At 39.5% G+C, this 27,132-nt stretch overlaps 1 protein-coding gene across 2 annotated transcripts in view; it reads right to left on the reverse strand.

Annotated features, from left to right (window-relative positions):
* AKAP6 (A-kinase anchoring protein 6) overlaps positions 1-27,132 on the reverse strand; it is a 571,051-nt gene that overhangs the window by 370,399 nt on the left and 173,520 nt on the right. For both annotated transcript variants that reach the window (XM_088024647.1, XM_028114891.2), the window contains exon 3: positions 11,452-11,809. In XM_088024647.1, the coding sequence (XP_087880773.1) occupies positions 11,452-11,775 (324 nt within the window). In that variant the 5' untranslated portion in view covers positions 11,776-11,809. The remainder of the gene's footprint in view (positions 1-11,451; positions 11,810-27,132) is intronic.

The following is a 27,132-nucleotide window of genomic DNA, read 5'->3' on the forward strand; positions in this document are numbered from 1 at the left end:
TTGGCTCCAGGGAAAGAAGCCCTCTGTCTTTCATATTCAAAGCAACCTTTGCTCAAGCTATCTCCTGTGCCTATACAAGGCAACCACGGAAAGTTGTGTAGGTGGTGCACAGCACAACTTCAAAAGGTGACATTTATAGGTGGGCAGCACAATTATAGGTGGGCAGCCCTGTGCCTAGACTTCTCTGTAAAATAATTTCTAATTCAAAAAGCTGTATGAATTACATGAGAGAGAAACATTTACTTTATCTGTATTCAGTTTTCTTTTGTTTATAAAAAATTTAAGAGAGTAACATTGATACATTTAAAACATACGGGCTGGTATCTGGTATGGATTTATTCCCTTCCCTCTCACTGTTTTTACTAACTTTATGAGGTCACTTGAGAAACTGAAAAAGTTCAAAAAAGTCATGTAGGAGTCTTTGCTCCTAAATCAGTTACTTTAAATCTCTGGCTGTCTTTTTGGGAGGAATGGGAGGAATGCATTGACCGAGTGAAATGTATCCAAAAACCCTTTGCTCAAAATCATCTTCCAGGGGTTGTCAGCTCTAGCCTGCATTGGAATCACCTGAGGAATCTTTAAAATGACTGATGCCTAGGTCTAAACCCAGATTCTAATGTAGCTGTCTAGAACAGGGCCTGGGAAGTGGATTTTTTTAAAGCTTTCAAGGAGATTCTACTGTGCAGCCAAGCATAAGAACCACTATCTCTATACATGCCATACCTAGAAATCATTTGATTTCTTAACATTTCCTTTTTTTTTTTAAGATTTCATTTATTTATTTGACAGAGAGAGAGAGAACGCTAGCACAAGCAGTGGGGAGCGAGAGAGGGCGAAGCAGGCCCCTGGCCTAGCAGGGAGCCCAACACGGAATTTGATCCCAGGACCCTGGGATCATGACCTGAGCCGAAGGCAGATGCTTAACGACTGAGCCACCCAGGCACCCCCAACATTTCTTATTAAAGATGTCCATCTCTTGTTCCACCCACTTCCATGTTAGGATACTAGCAATTCACACCTTGATATCATTTCACTTTAGTGAGATTACATGTTTCCCTCTTTGAGATATAAAATTTTGAAGGGGCAAGATAGGAGCAAATAATGAAGAGAAACAAAGAACAAAAAAACAAAAACAAAACAAGTTCTCTCCCTAGTTCAGAATAGCTATGAAAACTCCTACTCAAAGGGACCCCAGGATTTCAAAACTCTCACATTCCTACTGGTGATGAATTTAAATACACATAGGTTGGATCTTCTTCTTAATTAAAAGAAAAAAAAGAAAGAAAAAAACAATGAGCCCCCACCCTCAAATCCATTCATTTTAAACATCTAACACAAGAAAACCAGAACTTATTGTCTTATACCTTATAGCCACCAAAATTTCTCACACCTCTAGAAGGGCGTGAGTCCACTGCACTGAAATAGAAAAAATATTCAACTTAAGACTCAAAAAGCATGGTTTGACTCCCAAGCTGATCAGCTACTAACCTAAGACTCAACTTCCTCATCTATGATAGGGAATTATGGTAAGGATTAAATACCATATTGTAAATAAAAACTCCTGGTACATATCAGCCATTCAGGGAATGCTACAGAACTGAAAACTCTCTAGGCAAGGGAAGAGAATTAACTTGCGTCCTGCCTCTGGTGGACTGCTCCTACATACATCTAACCTCTTGAGACCACGGAAACTGATGACAATTGTTGCTCACTGATAGTTCATGCTGACATTATTTTATTTTTTTTAATTGAAGTATGGTTGACACACAATGTTATATTAGTTTCAAGTGTATGACACAGTGATTCCACATCTCTATGTGCCATGCTCTGCTCACCACAAGTGTAGCTACCATCTGTCACCATACAATGCTATTACAATACCATTGACTATATTCACTATGCCATACCTTTCATCCCCATGACTTACTCTTTCCATAACTAGACTATACCATGCTGACATTAAACCCATTTTTTTAAGTAACAAATCTCAGTCAGACTTCTCTAATCAAAATAATGCATTTCTTCAGACTTTTCTCACTAGACTCACTTTCAAATCTTTTATGATATTTATTACATCTCTCTAAACTCTGTTTTCATGGTTTCTTTCAAATTGTGAAGTCTATGATAATCCTCATTTTCCATGCTACTATTGCTAATTAAAAATTATATAGATGGGGTGCCCAGGTGGCTCAGTCAGTTGAGCATCTGACTCTTAATTTCGGCTCAGGTCATGATCTCAGGATTGTGAGATACAGCCCTGCATCCAGCTCCATGTTGGGTATGAAGTCTGTTTAAAATTCTCTCTCTCTCTCTCTCTCTGCCCCTTCCCACTCTTCCACTCTTAAAAAAAAAAGATTACACAGCTGGGCAATCTGATAGACTTATTGGGATACATTGACAGTTAATGTGCCCATCCTGAGCTCTAAATACATCAGTGCATGTAGCTAAGATACATGCATACCCAAAGATTTTCCATAGTAATATGTGTCAGAAGCTACCAAGGTTAATTTTCCCATGTCTTAACCATGAGTATTCACATGCATAAAACATGTGCTAGATCTGAGACTTTTAGATCACCTCCCAAAATCATGATGAAAATATATTAACCATTCAACAATCAAAAAGTATTTATTTAGCACACTTTTTGGTGAAAAAACTTTTTCACCAATAAGCACCATACTGAAGCCACACTCCCAAAACACTTGACAATGAGCATCCAGTTTCCCTGAGAAAATACCCTCTAAAGAATTCACATCAACCAAAAAAGAGATTCCAGTTACAAATCTGGGCTTTGGGAAAATAAAAACAAATTAACATCTTCATATCTATCAACAGAAAACTAAGCTTTATTTTCCAGTTTCCTGGGATTTGGAACATGCTTTGGGGTTGCCAATTTAATGGGCATTTCATGTGAGTTCTGTTCCCATATAAGTACAGAAAAAATGATGGAAAAATTAGTACCAGGTTACATTTACTTGCATGGTATATTCCAAAATTAAAATATATCAAAGATACTGAGAAAAGTTGACAGTGGTCTAAAGCAGTAACTACCACCCTGTCCTGGCCTTGATTTGGAGAAAGACATAAATTTTACCCCATGATCCAACATATATATGTAATATATGTATATACCTAACCAAGTTGCACAAACAGTATTTATCCTTACTTCAAGTAATTTTATTTCATTGTTTTAGCTCTTTAATTCCTTAAATTGATTTTACAACATACTAATGAATTGAGAAAACAGTGCTGTTCTTGGAAAACAGCGGTCTAAAGGGCAAAAAGAAAAAAATATCTACTCTTCCTCCCAAAGAAAGATATTTGGCCTTCAATCTTAAATTGGTACTCACTTAACTTTAACTTAAGATGTGTTAGAAATCAGAAACTGCCCAAAGATGGTAAAATTGAGTGTTTTAGGCTGTAGCCCTTGGTCATATTAAGACCAGAATCCTCCAAGCTCCAAACTGTTGATGTCAGAATTTTAGTTTCATTCAGAGTTCCCTTTATCGAGATTTTCTGAGAATCCTCGGGCATATTTTAGATGTGCCCAAGAATCAACTCTGGCTGTTGCTCACTGTCCTGGCCAGCAATCCCCGGACTCCACAGCTGCCACTTTGGTAGACCTCTGCCACCTCAAGCAGAGCTCAGCTAGTTATGCTCCAGCAGTGGAAGAAGAAACACTCTTTCCTCTACATCTGCTGTACAAGGGGAGGGAAGAACTCCAGGCAGAGAGTCAACTAAGATGGGTGCTCCAAGTCACACTCACAACCTCCTCCCCTCACTGAGTCCCCATGCTGCCTGGCTGGCTGCTCAGGATGGGCTCCGGGGCCAGAAACACACTTTACCACAAATTACCACTCCCCTCCTCACCCATTCTCCCTCCTGCACTGGGACAAACTCCTTGCCCCATGATGAGGGTGAATTCTCTCCCAAGAGCCCCATCATCCCAGGACTCCCATCACTTTCAGTCCATCAGGCCCATCTGATATGCCAGCCTCAGCTATAGAGAGGATTCAAGCCGTTTTTCCAGCAAGCCCTGCAGACCCCATGTAAGTCACTGGGTATCTGGATCCACTCCAGATGTCAGGCACATCTCAGTCTGGATACAGCCCAGTCGGAACATCTTGTAAACAAAGTCTCTGTTTAATGTTCTAACTTTGAGAACCAGGCCCAAATTGAAGAAACAGACACAAACTTTTTCTGGAGGTGGCTGAGAGTACAATTTATCTAAAGTGGGTTATTTGGGGAGCTGATTCCAGCTAAGTCACATTAAAACTTCTATTTGTCATGTAGCCATATAATTTAGCCTATGCTAGTTAGTCTAAGCCTTGCCTCTTCCCTGTCATGTTTCCAGGAACACAAATAATATTCTAAGAAGACTGTTAATCAGGAAGCAGAGGTGCCAAATTTGCCTATTTAGTATCCAAATGAATTTATCCAGACGAGAAGTCTCAGTTAAAGTCAAAATCTTGTAAGGTTTTCAGTCTGGTTTTCATACACAGCACAGCTTCTGAATCCAAAAGAGGAGGAGGAGAGGGGGAGTTTCTAAAAATGGTTCAGCTGGCTTCTCATAGTTCTTACTAAAGAATATCTGGAAACTAAGAAGTAAAATATGTGGATGACATTTTCAGCTTAAAAACAAATTGGAGGCACGCCTGGGTGGCTCAGTCGTTAAGGATCTGCCTTAGGCTCAGGTCGTGATCCCAGGGTCCTGGGATCGAGCCCCGCATCAGGCTCCCTGCTCTGCGGGAAGCCTGCTTCTCCCTCTCCCACTCCCCCTGCTTGTGTTCCCTCTCTCGCTGTCTCTCTCTCTCTGTCAAATAAATAAATAAAATATTTTTTTTAAATGGGAAAACTACATAGTATAATACATTGCATCATTTCCATATTTTAATCTTAAGGTTAAATGTTTTTATTCACTCTCTAGAACAATCACTTCTCCACCCCCCAGCATGGGAACTTTAATAATAGTGCTTTGTAGTTCATCCTGGGGGTTACAATAAACTTCCCCTAAGAACCTGGAAATAAGGTTAGTAAGTGTAGTCTCTGATGAATAAACTTTAAGATCAACACAATGACCAGAAGATAAGCAAAATTACCTTTAAAGAAAAAGAGTGGCTTCGAGTCTCAAAGACCTAAGCATATGCATACTGAAGAAAATCATTACCAAAGAAGGAGTCAGACAGAAAAGTGGGGAGGAGGAGGAGGACCAGGCACAGCCACCTACAGAAAGAAGTCACCTAGACCCCCCAGTCCCCACCCCATGCAGATTCTCCTACGCAAGATCTCCAAGATTGCTGAGCTGCTCAGATTCTCCCTGATGAGAAAGTAACACCCCAAAAGTACTTGGGCCTTGATTCATCCAATGCCTCTGTCCTAATTCAATCCCCAACAAGCAGCCTTCCTTATGTGACTTCCAGTGTAAGCCCATCTATGAGGAGAGAAGGCACTGACCATACAGACTTGGACTTAACCACAAATGTGAACTGAGCCCCTATCAAATGCCTGGCTCTTGTCTTGGGCAACAGGGATAGAGTGGAGAATTAGACATTTGAGGTCACTGGGCTAACACTGTCTAGTAAACAAATAAATAAGATAATCATAGTTATAAGAACGATTAATTAACTAATTAATTAACTGAATAATGAACTAGATAATTGCTGGGAAAGGGGATGGGTATTTCAAGAACAGGGGTCAGGAATAGCTTCTTTGAGAAAGTGACATTTAATGTAATTGTTAAAATGTCCCTATTACCTGAAGGAATCTAGAGATTCAGTGCAATCCCTATCAAAATACCAGTAGTATTTTTTACAGAATTAGAACAAATAATCCTAAAATTTGTATGGAACCACAAAAGATCCCAAAGAGCCAAAGCAATCTTGAGAAAGAAGAACATGGTTGGTGGTATCATAATGCAGACTTCAGGATATACCACAAAGCTATAGTAATCAAACGGTATGGTTCTGGCACAAAAACAGACACATAGCTCAATGGAACATACTAGAGAGCCCAGAAATAAACCCATGCTTATATGGTCAATTAATCCACAACTAAGGAGACAAGATTATGCAGTGGGAAAAAGACAGTCTTTTCAATAAATGGTGTTAGGAAAACTGGACAGCTACATGCAAAAGGATAAAACTGGACCACTTTCTTATACCTTACAAAAAATAAACTCAAAATGGATTAATGACCTAAATGTGAGATCTGAAACCATAAAACTCCTAAAAGAAAACACAGGCAGTAATCTCTGCACATCAGCCTTAGCAACATATTTATGGATATGTCTCCTCAGACAAGGGAAAGAAAAGCAAAATTAAGGTATTTGAACTACACCAAAATAAAAAGCTCTTGCACAGCAGAGCCTAAATTCCTTTGGAACTTCCAATGTGCCTGGAGCTTTATGAACAAGAAGAAAACAACAGGAGATATGGCCAGAGAACCAAACAGGTGCAGAGCCACAGGAAGAGATTTCGGGTTTATTATGGCCAATAGGAAGCAAGGGAGTAACATGACCTGATTTAAATTTTAAAAGATTCCTTTGGCTCCTGTGTGGAGAATAAAGTGCAGGGTGGTAGAGGAGGCTTTAAAAGTAACCCAGGCAAGCAGTCACGTGGCCTGCCTAGGGTGACAGCAGTAGCGCTGGGGAGAAGTGAATGGCTTTAGGTCATATTTTGGAGATGGAGCCACAGGACTTCAACAAAACAAAAAGGCAACTTACTGAACAGGAGAAGATATTTGCAAATTATCTATCTGATAAGGGGTTTGTATCCAAAATATATAAAGAATATATACAACTCAACTCCAATAATAATAATAATACAATTAAAAATGGGCAAAGGATCTGAATAGACATTTTTCCAAAGAAGACATACAGATAGCCAACAGACACATGAAAAGATGCTCAACATCACTAATCATCAGGGAAATGCAAATCAAAACCACAATGAGATACCACCTTACATCTGTCAGAATGGCTAATATCAAAAACATAAGAAATAACAAATGTTGATAAGGATAAAAGGAATCTGTCATGCACTGATGGTGGGAACATACTGTAGAAAACAGTATGAAGGTTCCTTAAAAAATTAAAAATAGAAATGCCATTTCTATTCTTTGGGTCTTTACCCAAAGAAAACAAAAACACTAATTCAAAAGGTATATATATCCCTATGTTTACTGCAGCATTATACACAATAGCCAAGATAGAGAAGAAATCCAAGTATCCATCCATAGATGAATGGATAAAGAAGATGTGGTATATATACACAATGGAATATTACTCAGCCATAAAAAAGAATGAAATCTTGCCATTTGTGACAACATGGATGGACCCAGAAGGCATTATGCTGAGCAAAATAAGTCAGACAAAGAAAGACAAATACCATATGATTTCACTTATATGTTGAATCTAAAAAACAAACAAGCAAACAAACGAAAACAGAGGCTGAGCCTGTCCTGAGCATTTTTCAAAAGCACTTTTCAACTGATTTTTTTTTTTTAAGGATCTAACCTTATGTTTATTTTTATTTTTTTATTAAAATATAATATATATTTGTTTCAGAGGTACAGTCTTACACAATTCACCGCACTCACCATAGCATATACCTTCCCCAATGTCCATCACCCAGCCACCCCATCCCTCCCACCCCCCTCCACTCCAGCAGCCCTCAGTTTGTTTCCTGAGATTAAGAGTCTCTTATGGTTTGTCTCCCTCTCTGGTTTCATCTTGTTTCATTTTTCCCTCCCTTCCCCTATGATCCTCTGTCTTGTTTCTCAAATTCCTCATATCAGTGAGATCATATGATACTTGTCTTTCTCTGATTGACTTGTTTCACTTAGCATAATACCCTCTAGTTCCAACCACGTCATTGCAAATGGCAAGATTTATTTTTTGATGGCTGCATAATATTCCACTCTGTGTGTGTGTGTGTGTGTGTGTGTGTGTGTGTGTGTGTGTGTGTGTGTGTGTATGTGTGTGTTTACACCGCATCTTCTTTAACATTTCCTCTGTCGGTGGACATCTTGGCTCTTTCCACAGTTTGGCTATTGTGGACATTGTTGCTATAAACATTGGGGTACAGGTGCCCCTTCGGATCACTACATTTGTATCTTTGGGGTCAACTGATTTTTTAAGTTCTATGTCCACACGATGATAGAGAAAACCACAATGACAAGACATAGAGCAAGCAATGTGAAAGGGAGTGTGAGGCACAAAGACAAGTTAGGTGCAGGTAGCTCCTTTTTTTGTATGTTTGCCCTTCACCAAACACAGCACAACCCCTGCCCAACTCTCTCCTAGGCTTGCACCTCCAGATGTTAGAACTTGGCTGCGCCTCTGCCTGACTGCTTGATGATGATTCAGACTCTGCCAGGCAAAGATAGAGGAAGAAAGTTGCTAGGCAGAGGGAACAGGAAAAGCGCTGAGGCCAAGAACTAGCCTAACATTCCTTTGGAACTTCCAATGTGCCTGGAGCTTTATGAACAAGAAGGAAACAACAGGAGATATGGCCAGAGAACCAAACAGGTGCAGAGCCACAGGAAGAGATTTGGGGTTTGTTATGGCCAATAGGAAGCAAGGGAGTAACATGACCTGATTTAAATTTTAAAAGATTCTTTTGGCTCCTGTGTGGAGAATAAAGTGCAGGGTGGTAGAGGAGGCTCTAAAAGTAACCCAGGCAAGCAGTCACGTGGCCTGTCTAGGGTGACAGCAGTAGCGCTGGGGAGAAGTGAATGGCTTTAGGTCATATTTTGGAGATGGAGCCACAGGACTTCTGGATAGACATATGCGTGGGCTGGGGAGTCATATTTGGGCTTGGCAAGGTGCCGTGCCTTCCACTGAAATTAGAAAGATATGGGGGCAGGAGGAATTAAGAGCTTTTCAATAGGCATATTTGGTTTGAGATGCTCACTTAAAGACACAATTAGAGATGTCAGTTAGGCAGCTGGGGTTCCTGGGAGAACACTGGGATAGATATATAAATTTAGGAATTATCCGTACCTGTATTGGTCCTTAAAGCCATGGCATTCCCATCCCTGTGATGGTTACTTTTCATGGAAATTAATAAACTGAGTTATGCACCAAGGCGGTAGGAGCCAAGGTGGGATACCCCATAGCAGATGGCTGGCCTTGCCCAGGCTGGGCCTTCCCCTCTGCTTTGCCACATCCCTTAATTGAGAGCAGCTTCTACACAGTTGTTTTGTTGTGTTTTCACATATAAAACATTATGCCCAAGTTCCCCTTCTATTTTGTGGATCAATGTGGAGATCTAAGAAACTGACATCTATTTAAAAATCTTTTAAATGCATCGAGGTGCTTGATTGAATAAAGAAATATTACACAAAAAAGGGGGAAATTAAACCAAGCAGATTAGGAGACCAAAACTAAATCCTTGTATAGATTAGGCCTCAGTTCACTGACCAGAGTTCATTGACTTTGGGCTCAATGCGGAAGAGCTCAATTATTACAGAATATTTGAGAACATAATGGAAAACGCTGGTTAAGTCATTTGATGAAATAAATTGCAAAAAAAAAAAGTAATGATAGAATCCCTAAAATGAAATTAACATAAAACAATTTCAATTCATCCCCTTAGCAGCCATTAATGAACTATTATGTGATTACTATGGTGAATTCCTGCCCTTCTGGGGCTCCTCTTTCAGCAGGGGAGACAGACCACACTGTGGAACAGGGCAGGATGGAGGCAGGGGCAAAATGCTTTTGGACTAAGGAGAGAGGATGACAGACAGTTCCAAGGAGAAAAAGACAAGCAAATCACCCTAGAGGTGATTTCTCAAACACTAAACATAACCCTGGTTAATGATATCAAAACTTTACATGCCAGTTTGAAATTTAAATTTAAATTTGCATGTATTACTGATGTGATTAAATTAACAGACACATTCATGTTTTTAGGAGCCCTTAGCAGCATTTTTAGTGGAGTCTTCTCAAGATATTTCCATTTCCTGCCCCCCAAATTCTCCTTTAATCTTTTACCATCTTTTCTGGTAAGATTTGGGGGAGCAATAGTCAACTTTCCTTACAACCCCAAACCCTGTATTTACTTACTTACTTATTGACATGTAAGTGCACTTAGAGGGAACAGAGGAAAGGAGTGGTGAGGTGGAGCACCCTTACTTCCATTTCACTCCAGCCTCGGGGAGTGGGAGAGCTGCTCCTTCGATTAAAGGAACCCTATATCAAGGACTGAGACACACCATTTCCTGTTGCCACAGTGAAGAAACAGCTCAGCTTGCACTGAAGCTGGTTCCTAGCCATCTCTCTGTTACCATTTTGCAACTTCTTCCCAAGATCCTGTGGAAAGACCACACAGGCCTGCTTAAGCTGGGAGAAGCCCAACCACCTTGCCATTCTGGCTTTTTTTGTTTTCTCTCTCTCTCCCCCAATTCCCTCTTTCCCTCTCTTGGACACTCTCTCCAATGCGGCAGCTGGGCTCAGGACCTGTTGAACCAGCCTGAGAAGGCTGAGCCAGCCATGCTCTAGGCTTTGGGGAACATGCTCTCTTGCCTTAACTGCCCATCTTCTCTTCTCACACTGATGGCTGCAGACTACAAACCATTTAAGTGTTAAGATCCAAGAATCTGTTTGGTCTTTGGTTTCAGATCATTTAGGATGAATGAGCTTAGGTAAAAGAATTCTCCTTAGGATCTCATCTAACTCACTAGAAATTTCCCTTAGGGTTTGGGGCCAATGCCCAGACTGGCTATAAATCTGCCTTGCTTTGCTGGTCATTAACCTGAGTGTGTGTTTGCCTCAGGGACCTGGAAGAGAGGAATGACTACTACAGAACAAGATTCACTGTACTTTGGGGTCCCTAGGCCAAAATCTTTAGTAATAGCACTCTTTACTAGCACCTCCATTTCACTATTAACAAAAGTCAGGCTTTTCAAGGGCTCTAGAAGCCACAGATATTTTTTTACATCTGAACTCTGAATGAGTTGTTAGAAAAGCACCTTTGTTCTGCATGATGCATTATACCTGGATGAAAGGACTCATTCTAAAAGGAGAACACCGCCCTTCCCCCATCATGCCAGAATCCACTCTTTGCCACAAAGGCGGCATCAACTGCAACAGAAGATAATAATCATACACCATACTCACAATCACAGCTCAGTATGATATGAGAGTCTTTTCATTAAGCCTTTTTATAATACTTTATTCTCAAAACTGATTTCTATGACACTGCACCAAAATGCCCTTCTCTTTCCCCACTTCTCCACATTATCCCCTAAGGTCAATTTGATTCTAGATGATCAACCCATGAAGTAAAATCAGGAAAGAATGAATTCTGTCCCTGTGTATCAAATCTGCTATTCTGTTTTCCTTCCTGGAGGTTTCCACATTGCAAGTTACAGAATGCAGGCTCCAGGTGCTACAACCTTTTTCAGACTTCTGTCTAGCATGGACCTAAGTCCAGAGACCTTCCTTACCTTTAGTTGAACTAGATGCACATCCACATGCTTGCTGTCTGAGTCCTGCTGGACTGAATAGGTTAGGTCCCGGACCCTCTCGGAGGTCATCCGGAGCCAGGTCTCGATTTCAGGTAAGTGGAGGACAATCTTCCAGTCAGCCCCGGTATGCAGTGGAGGGGGCTTTTCATACTGCTGGTCAGAATCCATGTCCTTCATTGCCTCTCCTCCCTCACCCTCCTCCACAGTGGGTGTCAAGTTGATGGCCATGGGTGAAGCATCAGTAGCCATGGGATCCAGGTCCTGTGACCTCAGTGGGGAAAGTGTCACGCTCATGGTTAACATGGAGAAGTCTAAACCTCACTTCTTTCCAAAACAGCTGAAAGGCAAGAGGAAAGAAGAAAGCAGGAAAGAGTCAGACAAGATTGCCAAATAAAGAAATGATACTTCGCAGAAGAAACAGGATTTCTAAATTAAGCCAGATTTCTAAATTAAGAAACCATAGCTCATAGCAAAAACAGAAGGAGGTGTTGTGAGTTTCTACATAGTAGCCCCAAGACCCAGCATATAATAGGAATGCAAAACCATGTGGTATTGCCTACCTCACCATCCATTCTCTCCTCATTCCTTACTAATAAAATCCCGATTTTCAGCTGTGCATATTTCTGCCAAGAATTTAAAACTATATTTCCTATCTCCATGGCTTCCAGGTATGGCCATGTGACTAATTTCTGACCAAGGGGATGTAAGTGGAACTTTTGTACAGAATGCTTGTAGAGCTGCATAAAGGGAGCTGACTTAATTAAGGAGGTGCCTTCTTTCTGCCCTTCTGTGCCCCCCCTTCTTCTAGCCTGTAATGTGGGCTTGATGGCTAGAGCTCCAGTTGCTATCTTGGACCAGGAGATGCTCTGGGGTATGCTAGTAGAGGAAGGTAGAGCAAGGTGGTGGGAACATGGATCCCACAGGATAACAAGGAGCTATTGTATCAGTCCTAGCCTCTGCCCTGAACTTCTTTTATTGAGAGAAAAACAATATCTGGTTATAGCCACTATTACTTAGGGCTTTTCTACTACAAGCACCTAAGCATCATTTTGGCCATTATAACTAATATATTGAATACATGGGATAAGCAGAGAGGGAACATGTTCTAATTAACAAAAACACTGAGCTGAATTCAGGGGAGGTTGCTCCTTTCTACGATATGTTATGTAAATATATATCATGTAGTAATTCCAAACATAAAGTTTGCCAAAAAGTATAAATCATGTGGGTTAGTATATACAGTATATCTAATTAACTCTTAACTTAAATTACATTATTTGGTTATGTTGAAATTTTGAGGGGCTTCTGGGATTTCAAGAGTAATAAATTGCTGTGAAACATGTAACATTAAAATGTTAACTAAGAGGCACCTGGGTGGCTCAGTTGGTTAAGCAGCTGCCTTTGGCTCAGGGCTTAGGTCATGATCCCACAGTCCTAGGATCCACGAGGCAGCCCCAGGCGGGCTCCCTGCTCAGTGGGGAGTCTGCTTCTCCCTCTCCTTCTGCCCCCCTTCCCCCACTTGTGCTCTCTCTCTCAAATACATAAATGAAATCTAGTAAATAAAATGTTAATTAAATATATTTAAAACAACATAAGTGTAAGTAATAATAAAGTTGGTAAGCTTAAGAGTAAGCTCATTTACTAATGTAATGATCTAAGCTATATAATTTATCTTTCTTCTAGAACAGTTTAATATAAAATAACAACTTTTAGGATCTTGTACTTTAAACATTTTATAGAAACATTATTTTTAGTTTCAGGAGCAGGTTCTTCTACTCGAGGTAATGGGTTTCTTTTTCTTTTATTAGATTTTTCTGGTTCTACACATTCTAGCTCCCTTCCCCAAAGATGAAAGGTGACTGAACAAAATATGAAATTAAATGTGATTATCAGAAAGTAGCCTGTATTTCTTGAGATTCTTAATATTCACTTAGTAACAATAGCAAAATTATTTTACCTACAAAAATAGAGATTGGGGGAAGCTCCTAATTTTACCAGGAACATGTAACTTTCCATACAGAAATGGGTACAGAGAATAAAAAGACTTACTGAATTGACAAAAACCTTAAGAATAAGTTATTCCTATGATATATTATTTCAGAAGCCTTCCAATGCTGCAGTGTACTGCCCCCTCCTGATTTCTTGTACATTTAATTTTTAAATTAAATGATAAGCAGCTTTATGGACGAATTTTTGAAAGCAAAGTTATTTGCAAAACTAAAATGTCATAAAGTAGGTTTATCACTTTGGTACCTGCCTTAGAGAATGGTTTTAGGCTTCAACTCAACAGCTTTCTCCACCTGATTGCAAGAGGGACAAATCCATACCCCACATTTTTTTTCAAAGATTTTATTTATTTATTTGAGAGAGAGAGAATGAGAGATAGAGAGCACGAGAGGGAAGAGGGTCAGAGGGAGAAGCAGACTCCCCGCTGAGCAGGGAGCCCGATGCGGGACTCGATCCTGGGACTCCAGGATCATGACCTGAGCCGAAGGCAGTCGCTTAACCAACTGAGCCACCCAGGCGCCCATACCCCACATTTTTAACGACACTTCCATACAGTTTTTTTAAATAATACTAAACCTGGCCATTTAAAAAAAAAAAAAACCCGTTAAGAGATCAGAACTCCAGGAGCGATAAAACTCCAAGAAGAGTGAGCTACCACACTATTTATTCATACCCTAGCCTCAGACAGGCTCTGGTTCTGATTTCCCAAAGCGCTTTTAAAGTTTTAATCAATCCGCTGCTCTCTGGGGGATCTGTTTAGAATCACAATCCCAGAGAAGGAATCTGATACACAAAGGTTAATAAAGGTTTCCCGCAGAAGGTCATAGAATTGGTGATAAATGAAGATGACGCTGGTGTCACAGTGGTTACCTCTTCTAAGAAACCAGACTCACCCAAAGTCAGAAAACTAAATGCCAGGGTAATGTACAGTGAACTGTTTGAGCCAAAACCACTCACCCACTCAGACACCCAACCCCAGATCCCTCCCAAGCTCCCTGCACAACTGAAAAATGATGCTTGGTCATTATGTTTTCTCTGAAACTCCTAAATCAGCATAGGGCCTTCTCTGGAATATACATCCTACTGTAAACTAAAGAACATACTAAAAAATTGGCTCAAAGCAATTTATGTCCCAACATACAACATTTCCATATATACCATCAGGCTGTGCACTAAACAGGCACAGGGCAGTTGTGTGTGGGGCAAGAGGCTCCACATTTTGGGGTCTCAGTTTCCCCATAGGTAAAATGACAAAACTGGACTAGATGATGAGTGAGATCCCATCTGACCGTAAGAATCTGTGATTACCTAGGGTTATTTATCCAGAGATTTCAAAGCCATTGGAAGCATCCTGCCTATACTGAGAACTGTGCAGACACTAAGTGCTGGCCTTCCATTTTACCAAAGCACATGAACGTTATCAATAGATTTATCCTACTTAATGGAAATAAAGTAGTACCATGCAAATGCCTTTTGTCAATTATTATTTACACGTTATGTGTTGCTAATTCCTCCCAGAGAAACAAATACATGAGATCCTCTCCCCTTATAGTTTGAAATTAAAGACTGACGATAGAGATGTGGTTATATATGTAGAGGACACACAGAACAAGATAAAAATATTAAAAATGTAGCTGGGGTTCATCACACATGAGTAAAGGGTAAGGAAAACTTACAATCAACCTGCAAAGCAAAATTTTCCTGCATCTATAAAATTTCAACATGAACATGAGGTTTCCATATTTAACTGACCAGACTGGAAACAAGAGAATTCCCGTATCTCAGAGAAGTAAAGCAAAGCAGTGCCCTACTGAGGTTTTACTTCAATTTCTGTCTATTTTCCCTCTAGTAGACCTTTGCCACTGGGAAAGGAATATCATATGTGTCATAACAGCGTAGCAAGCCTGGAAAGTGGCATAAAATTGGTTAATTATCTATTTTCATGGAAAGTAATTACTATAAACATTTAATTTTCAATTCTAGTAGCACACATTTAATGTACCATCCATGGATAACCAATCTCTATTTTTGATTTTCACAAAATCACATCTGATGTCAGAGATAAATTTATAATTTAAAGGAAAACTGCTTCATATTTTAGAGACCTATAGTAACAATCTTTGTGTATATGTTCCTGCCCCTATAAGGACTACTCAAGCTTGCTTTCCCATCAAATTAATTACTCCATTTGAATGCAAATAGCAGGAAATTCAACACAAGTCTATTATATGTTCTTCTAAATACCATTAAGTTTTGTATTCTTCCTTTATAAGGCATCTTGCGAAAAGATTCCTTCCCAGTCAGAGCGAAACTTTCTTTTAAAGCCAGCAGACAACTTCTGATGATGCAAATGAAAGCAGTGACCCAGATGTATACAGGTGCCCAACCACTTCCTCAGGTTCCAAAGGTGTGTGACAGGGGTGATCAACCAGCTTTTTGGAACCCAGTGACCTCCCCTTTCCCTCCCCCATCAAACGCTTAGCTGTGGCCACCTCTCCAGCATTAGAGATAATACCACCTTTATCCCAGCGGCTGTTAAAAATACATAAGTCAAATCCTTTCCTTTCCACAAATCCAAAGAAGATCCAACATTTAAAGTACAAAACATGCAAGCAGTAAAGATTTTAAAGCTTTTTTTTTTAATTTGTGGGAGGGCTTTTCCCAGAATACTCTATTTCTCATCCTATACAAACAGAAGAAACATACCATGAATTGCTTACTAACAAGGATTGGTTCTGCTATCTTCCTGACAGTCCACAGATTTTTAGTTGAAACCTGATGTGAGCAGAACGCATTTGACTAAGTCACATTTAAATCAGAGAGTGTTCTTTGACCAAGCTAGGAGACAAAACATGCAGCTACACACCCATCAAAGCTGCGACCTCTTTTTCCCTTCTCTTGTCGTTTTTCCCTCTTAAATAAAAGAATAGAAAAGCCGGAAATCTGCCGCATGTACTCACTGTAAATGCTCTTGTCCCTAAAGGTCCTTCAGGATTAAGCGTCTGCCTCCTCCTTCTCCACCCCCCTCGGGTTCTCTTCCTGTGGCCAAATAAGATAAAGGCTGGTATCAGGGCTGCTCCACTCCAGCAGGACACGGGCGAGTCTGTAGGGCACCGGCTTCCTATGCCCTCCGGAGCCTAAATCTCTTACACAGAGAAGGCTACTCTGCTGTCCCTATTTGGAAGCTTATGTATAAGCTCCAGGCCTGTGCAGTTAATAGTTAGGTCTTTTGCAAACAAGCCGCGATAAGTGAGCAGAGAAAAAGGAGACAGTTGCCAAGACAAGGATCACTATGGAAAAGAGTGTCTGGGTGGACAGAGCACATCCAGTCACGGTCCAGAAGAACCAAGACTATGTATCTAAAAAACAGAGCAATCCTAAAACAGAATAAATTAATAAATTTATAAATAAACAAATAGCACTACATTAACATAACCAGCTGACAAAGCCAATCTGAAGGAAATAGGTTCAAGTTCCCTCTCCTTTTTTAGGAAGAAACTGTTCTTTCCAAGTAAGAACATCATCATGTGTATAGTTTGAGAGGCAGTTTTACCAACCATGTTAAATAACCCCAAACCTAAGTACTTACTCTCAATCTTTCTATGCTCTGCTTACTCCCCAAAAAACAAGTGAGAGACTAAAGCATAATTCTAGCCAAGTTAACAGATCTGCTTGCTACAAAGCACATGTTACAAAACTGAGATAGAGAAAATTGTTAGGCATCACTAAGTGTCCTTTTTTCCTCCATCTTCATTTCTTTTATATTCTCATAATCATTATTCACAGAACCTATTCATAGAGACAATGAATTTTGAAAGGGAAAAAAAAGTTCCACTGGAATGTTTTCATTTTTGTCTAAGGTTAGCTCCCATGCTTTGACTGCATTAAGAAAAAATAAATAAACTTAAGAGGTGTACCCTGTATCTGATTCCAGCATTCTAGAATTGGGCTCTGCAAAGAAAACATAAAAACAAGTCTAATAAATTGCTGAATTAAATGTCATGGCCTACCTAGATGAATGAGGCTCTAATTCATCATCTGGTTTTAAATCTTGCGGCCTGTGTATCTCCCTGGTCTCTTGCAAGGTCAAACATTGGGAAACTTTAAATAGCTCTAAGCTTTTTAAAAGAGGGGAGCCCAAGAGTTCCTGCCAAGTGTTGTTAGATTTTTACTTGGAGGGGGAAGAGAGAGTGGTTTTTTGTAAGATGCTCCTAAGGAAGTTTCCATAAACACTGTCTGATTCCTCCTTCTCCTCAGCCCTCTACTCCTGGCCCCAAGGCCTCCAGCATTCACCTGGAGTAACAAGGTTTAGTGAGATCACTGCCATAACCCCAGATTAGTCTCACTTTCTAATCCTCCTGCCACAACAGAGCAGCCTGCAAGCAGATTTTCATGAGAAGGACTTCAAGTGATGGGGTGGTGGGGAGGGGCCAACATATAAATAGTGGGGCCCTGACAGATTTCTGCAATTAAAAAGATTTTCTTGGTGTTATCACTGATGTTTCCTCTCTCTCTTTTTTCCCCTTTAATATGTCCTTTGTGCATGGCTGTGTCCCCAGGCAGATGGTTGATTATATCCTGCTAATCACACAGAGACCTCTCCCAGTCTCCCTTCAATCATCGCTAACTCCCTCATCCAGAGCATAGGGTCTTCTGTCAGCCGTAACACACTTCATCAATCATCTTCCTTCCTCAGCCTCTCCTCCTTCCCCCCACCCCACCCCCATCCCGGATTATTTAAATCCTTCTCCTGTGGCACAGACACCCAGATTGACTCCTCTAGTCACCATACCTCCCATGTTTTCTTTTCCCCACCACAGCAGTCGGTTCCTGTCACTCAGAGATTCATTTGGCTACATCAACCAGTCAGCTGCAAATGGTACCCATGGTCATGAGCATGCAGACCTGGATTCAATGATGAGTGTTCATATTTCTTACTCCCACCCCAAGTTGCTAATGATCATCTTTAAGCATTAGGCAACTACCTTTCTGTTATTCAAGAAAATGTCTTGAGAGGAAATGGACTGTAAAACTCTAATCCATAATCTACACAATTGTTGCTCTTGTCAATGCTATTAACACAAAGAAAATGAAACAAGATTCACTTCAAATCAACTGACATTACTGAGAATCAATTTTATATAAGGTGTTATGGGTATATATGACTCATTATGTTTGCCCTCAAGGAAATTATAATAGGGACAGTTTCCCTCCCTCCAACTCCCCTCGCCCCCGCATGCACGCAGGCACGCACACTCACCCACTCATACCTATTACACAAGCAGGATATGAGCCAAAAAAGCCCTGTGAGGCTCCAGTGGATTGGGGTTCATCCTGAATGAAGGAAAGATAAGGAGGAATATTTTCTGATACAGTAACATTTGAGATAGGCTTGTAAAAACAGGTATGATTTAGATGGGCAGGGATAAAAGGGAAATGGGTAAAGAATTCCAGCCTGGGGGGGACATCTCAACACCAAGAAGTTGGAAGAATCATCAAATAATTCAGCAATGAGAGGAAATGAGAGCTTGCTGGGGACCAGAAACAGATAATGCTCCAAGGTAAGTTGTGGACATAAGAGTACTGCGAAGACCATACTATGGAGTTTGGAATGAACCTCACAAGGAGCAGAAACTCCAAAAAGAATGTAAATGAAGAGATATAGGATGACAGTTGTATTCTAAAATGGAACAGGAAGGGTGCCTGGGTGGCTCAGTTGGTTAAGCGACTGCCTTCGGCTCAGGTCATGATCCTAGAGCCCCGGGATCGAGTCCCGCATCGGGCTCCCTGCTCAGCAGGGAGTCTGCTTCTCCCTCTGACCCTCTTCCCTCTCGTGCTCTCTATCTCTCATTCTCTCTCTCTCAAATAAATAAATAAAATCTTTAAAAAAAAATAAAAATAAAATAAAATGGAACAAGAAAATCAATGCCCGTACTCTTATTTACCAAGAAAACGAAAGGAGAAATCAGCATTAGGAAAGGATCAACATCCTCTTTTCCAAGTAGATTTCATTAATATAAAATGTAACCTTAAAAACCTCTTTCTAGACCAACAAAAAAAAAAAGAGAAGAGAAGGAAAGAGATAGAGGGACAGGGAGCCTACAAATCTGACTTTCAGATCAGAGTGATTAAAGGAGTTCTGTGCTCTGTCCTACCTACTCCATTAAATATAAAAGGAATTCTCCATTTTTAGTTCTCCATTAACCCTAGTATCATAAATTTGAAGTGGAAAATTTTTAGGGATTATTTTATGCAATGTTGTTACTTTTCTCCTGTTCTAAAATTATTTTTAAATTAATTAAAAACTAATGCATATTAATTCAAACATTGTAAAAATAGGTAACGTTGAAGTTAAAAGGTTCTCTTCTATTCCTATATTTTCAACCCCAGTCAATAAGTGATAAGAGGCTATTTTTCTTTTGTGACCTCATTATGTAAAGTAGAAAGGAAATGAGCCCAAGCACTGTTTATCTTTAAAGATTCTGAAGCCTAAATTAGATGGTCTGTATTAATGCAGCAGTATATAAGTGTTTGCTAACTCGGTATTTATTTACCTGGTGCTAATAGGTATTCTACAAGAAGTTGCTACTGACAAATAAATTGAGAGTGTTGTGTGATTTCTGGTAGAGATAGCAAACTGAATATATGTATCTAATTTTGCTTCCTCTAGAAATCCCACTAATACCACTGAAGAGGGTTTTTTTATGTGGGATTTTTTCTTATTTTTATATAAACACTCCAAAATGGGAGAAAAAACAGTTTTGGAAACTGAAAATTAGATGAACAAATGATAAATGCCTTAGCTGACTCAAGAAAGCTAAATCCAGGGGCACCTGGGTGGCTCAGTCGGTTAAGCGGCTGCCTTCAGCTCAGGTCATGATCTTGGGGTCCTGGGATTGAGCCCCTGCTAAGTGGGGAGTCTGCTTCTCCCCCTCTCCCTTTGCCCCCCTGCCCCAGCTCCTGCTCTTTCTCTCTCTCAAATGAATAAAATCTTTAAGAAGGAAAAAATAAATAAATAAATCCTAAACCAGCAGAGCAGAGAACAAAGAACCAACCTGCTTTTACTTCAGAATCCTTTAAGCATTTTGGAATTGGTAGAATCAGGTACCTCTGGAAATGGAGATGGAAGACTGTAGAGTGAAGAATTAAATTTACAAAAAGAAAAGTCTGACCTTTGTCCCAACTCCAAGGAGGTAATCTCTATATCTTAGAATTTCCAGAATGGCAGGAGTATTTTTTTGTTATTTATTGTGGGCCCCTCAGACCACTCCTGACAGTTTATGCTAACAAGGTTACTCAGGATGGAGACTAGCCAGACAGAAAGACCAACCATGTAATTAGAGGGCTTGGGCTTTAAGCAACCACCAGCACAATCATTTATCAATCATACCTAAGTAAGGAAGCCCCAGTAAAAACTATGGACACTGAAACTCAAGCAAACTTCCCAAGTTGGCAATACTCCACGAGTATTGTCACACATCAATGACAAGAGGTCAATGCATCCCTGAGGATGTGGACATTTTGTGGTTGGAATCTTCTCAGTCCCAGATTCCACCCTATATGTTTCCTCCTTTGGCTGGTTCTGATTTGTATTCTTCTGCTATATTAAACTGAAATCACAAGTATAGTGCTTTCCTGAGTTCTGTGAGTTGATCTATCAAATTATCAAATCTGAAGGAGTCTATGAGGCCCTCCAAATTTATAACCAGCTGGTCTGAAGTAAGGATAGCCCTGAGGACCCCTGAACTTGCAGCTGGTATCAGAAGTCTTGGGCATACTTGGCAGCCTTGGAGGACTGTGCCCTTTACCTTGAGTTTAGCCTAACTCTGGGTAAAGAGGCAATAACACATTGAGATTAATTTTGATTGAACAATGTTTAAAAATAAGTTAGAACTCTAAATCTTTCCTTACTTTGTGTTGCTGGGTGGTTGCTCCCACGCCCAATTCTGGAAGAAGACTGGAGGTTTATTCTCCAAAAAGGATCAATCAAAAGGTCTGTGGACTTGGGGACAGTGATCAGTTGAAGACAGAAGTACCTTGAAAATGGTGGAGTGAGTTAACATACCATTCTGAGTGCCAATACCCCCCTTCCTGCCAGTCCTCTCTCCTAACTTGATTCTCCAAAGCCTTTACCCTCCAGTCAAGGGACTAGAGATACCCCTTCCAAGATATCTGATCAGTCCAAGAAGACAAGATAATAAAATTAGCACATCCAGATCACCCTACAGTGACATTCACAGTCAAAAGTCCTGTCCACATATTCAGAGCATTCATTCAGTATCCTAGTCTCCTACTTCTAAATATGATCAGACACTCAAGGATTAGCACAGATTTAGGGAAAGGTCTAATATGGATAACAAGCCCAAAGTAAGCAACAAAAAACCTCAACCTGGAGGAAATAGGTTATGCAAGCTGAAGATGACTTGACTGAAAAAGAAAGATTATCAGAGATAAGGGGTGCCTGGGTGTTTCAGTCAGTTAAGCATCTGCCTTCGGCTCAGGTCATGATCCCAGGGTCCTGGGATGGAGCCCCACGTCGGGCTCCCTGCTCAGCAGAGAGTCTACTTCTCCCTCTCCCTCTGTGCTCTTTCTCTCTCAAATAAATAAATAAAATCTTTAAAAAAAATAAAAATGTTTAAAAAATTATCAGAGATAAGATACTGTATCCATAAAACAAGAATAGAATGTTATTTTTAAAAGAAATATTTTTGGGACAAAAAAGAACTTTGGAAAAATAAAAACATGATAGCAAAAGGGAAATCTCAATATGATCGCTGAAAATAAAGTTGAGAAAATCTCACAGAAAGTAAAGCAAAAAGATAAATAGACAGAAATTAGGAAAGAAAAGGTAAGATAATTAGCAACCAATGTAGGAGGCCCAACATTTGGAGAACAGGAGTTCCTGAATGCAAAAGGAAAGAGAAAGGAAAATAATCATCAATGAAATCTTTTAAGAAATAGAAGGACATGAGTTTCTAGATTAAAAAGACCCACCTAGTGTATGAAAATAGACAAACACTAAGGCACTTTATTTGGAATCTCAGAATATTAGGGAAAATGAAATTTGGGTTAAAGGTAGAGGCATATACAAAGAATCATAAATTAGATTGCTTTGGATTTCTCAACAGCAACTCTGATATTGTGATTTATAATAAGAAATATATTTTTGGTCTATGTCCTCATTTCTGGCAGAGAACTCCTAAGACTTGGAATTTCCTAAGCATAAAGCAACAGGAGCATCTTTTGTTATAGCATTTGGCCTTTTGTCTTTGGTTCCCAAAATAGCACCAGAGCCATAAAGGTGAAAAGAGTGCACTGTTCATAACAACCCTTTCAACCACACCTGAGTTTATGTTAATGAGGTGACTTCTGGCAAGCCCTTAAGGATGGGGCTGCTTGCCAGAGGAATCAACCATGATTAAAGGGTTTGAACTTTCAGTCCCAGCTCTCAATTTCAGGAAAGAAGATATGGGCAGGAAGTTGAATCAACCACTAATGATCAGTAATTTAATCAATTATTCCAGGTATGAAGGCTCCATAAAAACCCAAAAGGATGGGGTTCAGAGAGCCTCCAGATTGGTGAACAAAAACACATCCACAGGGACAGAAGCTCCTGTACTCAGGACCCTTGGGGACCTCGCCCTATGTATCTCTTCATCTGGCTATTCATTCATATCCTATAATTCTTTTTTTATTATTATTTTTTAAGATTTTATTTATTTATTTGAGAGAGAGCATGAGCAGGGTGAGGGATAGAGGGAGAAGCAGACTCCCTGCTGAGCAGGGAGCCCAACTCAGGGCTCGATCCTGGGACTCAATCCCAGGACTCTGGGATCATGATCTGAGCTGAAGGCAGATGCTTAACTGACTGAGCCACCCAGGTGCCCCTCCTTTAATATCTTTTTGTATTAAGCTGGTAATCTCGTAAATAAACTGTCTTCCTACATTCTGTGACTAGCTCTAGGAAACTACTGGGACTACACTGAAATAAAAAGGTTTTGTACATCAAAGGAAACCATCAACAAAAAAAGGTGACCTAAAGAATAGGAGACTATATTTGCAAATGATATATCTGATAAGGAGTTAATATCCAAAACATATTAAGAACTTATACAACTCAACACCAAAAAAACCCAAATAATCCAATTAAAAACTCGGCAGAGGACCTGAACGGACATTTTTGCAAAGAAGACACAGATGCTCAACATCACTAATCATTAAGGAAATGCAAATTAAAACCACAATGAGATATTACCTCACACCTGTTACAATGGCTAAAATAAAAAACACAAGAAATAACAACTGTTGGTGAGGATGTAGAGAAAAAGGAACCTTCATGCACTGTTGCTGCAAATGCAAACTGGTGCAGCCACTGTGGAAAACAGTATGGAGGTTAAATTAAAAAACAGAATTATCATATGATCCATGTAATTCCACTACTGAGCAGTAACCCAAAGAAAACAAAAACATTAATTCAAAAAGATGCACCCCCTGTTCATTGCAGCATTATTTACAATAGTCAAGATATAAAAGCAACCCAAACCCAAGTCTCCAACCATGGATGAATGGATAAAGAAGTGGGGTATGTGCGTGTGTGCGCGCACACATGTGCCTGTGTATATAATAGAATATTACTCAGCCATAAAAAAGAATGAAATGTTGCCATTTGCAACAACATGGATGGACCTAGAGGGTATAATGCTACATGAAAAAGTCAGAGAAAGACAAGTACCATATGATTTCACTCATATGTGGAATTTAAGAAACAAAACAAACGAGGAAACAAAACAAACAAAAAAGCAGACTCTTTTTTTTTTTTTTTTTAGAGAGAGGGGGAGGGAGAAGCAGAGGGAGAGGGAGGGAGAGAGACAATCTTAAGCAGTTTCCACCCCCAGCATGGAGCCTGACTCCAGGCTCAGTCTCAACCCTGAGATCATGACCTGAGCCAAAGCCAAGAGTGAGACGCTTAGCTGACTGAGCCACTCAGGCATCCCTAAAAGCAGACTCTTAAATACAGAGAACAAACAGAGAGGAGGTGGGTGGGGGGATGGGTGAAATAGATAAAGGGGATTGAGAGTACACTTACCTTGCGAGCACTGAGAAATGAACAGAATTGTTGAATCATTATATTGTACATCTGAAACTAATATAACACTGTATGTTAACTATGCTTGCATATAAAAAAGAAAATACTCAGGAAGTAGCCATACCATTCTATTGTTTGGAGACAGAGGCCGATACCAAAAAACAGTTAAAAGATGAAAAGTGGTTGCCTCTGGAGAACAGGACATGGAAAATAAGAGGGTCTGGAGACTGCTGTTTGTCTTAAACCTCTGAATTACTAGACTCTTAAATATTTGTTTACAAATATAACACTTAAAAATATCTAGATTAAAAAATAAAACAGTTTCTTAATTGCAGGACAAGGCTTTAATACTTTCAAATACACTGAGCATCTCTACATAGGGGTGCATTAACTCCCAAACTCATTTGAGTAGGAAAATTATTATTTTTTCTATTTTGGTAGAGAATGTCACAAGATTGGGGGGGGGCACTTGATCAAAATACTAAGTTTAAAATTGTGCCTACCCATCTCCTAAAACACCATAGTTTTTAATCCAAAGTGCTTACTGTGACTCAGTTCAATAGGTTTTCATTCAAATAATCCCTTTAAGAAAGAGCTGCTTCCTATGAACGAAATCTGATCTCAGGATAAAAGCCATAGGTGATTAAGTGATCAAGTTGAAGGTGAGATTATTTTATTATTTGTTCCACAAGTAGATATACTCTGAAGTGAATGACTTTTATTTTTGAAGACAACTGAATCAGAGTGAAATACCAAATAACGACTTAAGCCAAATCTTTCAACTAATATTACATTTGTTTTTGCTGTTCGTGCTGCAACATGAGAACACATCAAATAACTACCCATACTGCTGTTCTTCCATAAACAGAAGGCATTTTACGGGTGATGAACTCTCATAAAGACCAGGATTTTCAAAAGCATTATTTCCTATTCACTATTATTTCCTACTCACCCTAACCTCCCAGACATGCAAAAGGGATTTTCTTTACAAAATTCTGATGTCAGATTAAAAAATACTAATGGGGGATGGCAAAGACTCTTCATACCCAAAGATCTGACGTGATCAGAGATCTTCCTTCTGAATGTCCTTTATTACAGAAAGAATAATTAAAGGTCTGGCACCATGTCTGCTTTTCAAAGAAACACTTTCAGCAGGCAGAATCTTATTTTCTTTAAATATATTACAATAGTTTTGCTTAAAATGCATCACATTCATTAAGTACTGGCAAACATTTCTCCCCAACCAGCCATCTAAATTGAAAGTGAGTGACTGATAAAATACAACTTGCTCTGACATGAATTAGTGTTTTGAAAAATAATTCCTAGAATAAAAGTTACATATCATGGACTTTCAAAGAAAAAAATACATATTTTCTAGTGAAAAGTAAGAGTATAAGCTCATAAATATTTTTGTGCTGTGTATTCTGGTAGATGATAAAAGGATAGGGCACAGACTAGCTTAAGCATAAATTCACCTTCATTGAATTTTTGTCTTTTTCCTAATAAATTATTTATTCTCTTGCTTAATGAAATAAATAGCAATAACAGAAAATGCTAAGTAAGGGTTAACGACTTAAAGGCCTCTAAAAAGAACCCAGCAGATCCTTCATCAACTCTAGAAAATTAGTTATAAACTAAATATTGCTAGATGCCTTGCCAGATCTTCCTTTCAGCAAAGACAGAAAAAAAGTGTTTGTTTTTTTTTTAATTTAGGCACCCCTCTAAACCACAGGAGTACAAAGCCCAAAATGCCGAACATTGTTAACAGACTAACCCATACACTCGCCTCTCTGCCATGAGAGTGCTAAAGTCTAAGCTAAAAGCTAAACCCTCCGGCCATTTGATTTTATCACTCACCACTAACCAAGTCTAGCAGTGGTGCGGAAGAAAAGGAGGAGCAGGTTCCCAGACACGTCATCATTTTCGAGCCTTTCACTTCTGGCCCTACTTAGATGAGTCTTCAATAAGCTCTATAATCCACGCGCATGAGCACCTTGCTTTCATCCAAGAGTGATTCGGACGCTTAAAAGCTGTCTCCTCGGCTTTTTATTCTTATTTTTTATATCCTTTGTTAGCAACAGTTACAACTGATGTGACAGAAACCACTGGTCCTTCTCCAATAGGCTCTAGAAATCATCCATTTATAATTTTTCAATTAATGCCTCAGAATCATATCATACATCACATGACACAGCTACTTTTGGTCTTACTTAGTCATCTGCAACCAAATACAAATGAATCTCAGACAAATTCTGCTTGTCATAGCTTCTATTCACTGTGGCCTTTGCCCTGATCCTGTCATTGTTAATAGTTCTATATGATTCAAACACTGATTTGGATACTCAAGGTCCTTTGAATGAGTTTCTTCAGTAAGAAATGTTACTTATGCCTGAAAATGAACAATCCAGAATATTTTATTAACATGCAGCTGACTCAATTTTTAAAATAAGAGCATTTAGAATGGCCCTTTAATTCAGCTGCAGTCTGAAAGGTGAGTTTTGTTTTATTTCATTTTTTTAACATAATGTAAAAACAGAAACAGCTGACAGAATATGGTTTTCTTCTTC

Source organism: Eumetopias jubatus, unplaced genomic scaffold (genome assembly GCF_037043125.1).
Source record: "Eumetopias jubatus isolate StellerSeaLion01/CBP00866 unplaced genomic scaffold, mEumJub1_p1.0 scaffold_7, whole genome shotgun sequence".
NCBI classification, from domain to species: domain Eukaryota; kingdom Metazoa; phylum Chordata; class Mammalia; order Carnivora; family Otariidae; genus Eumetopias; species Eumetopias jubatus.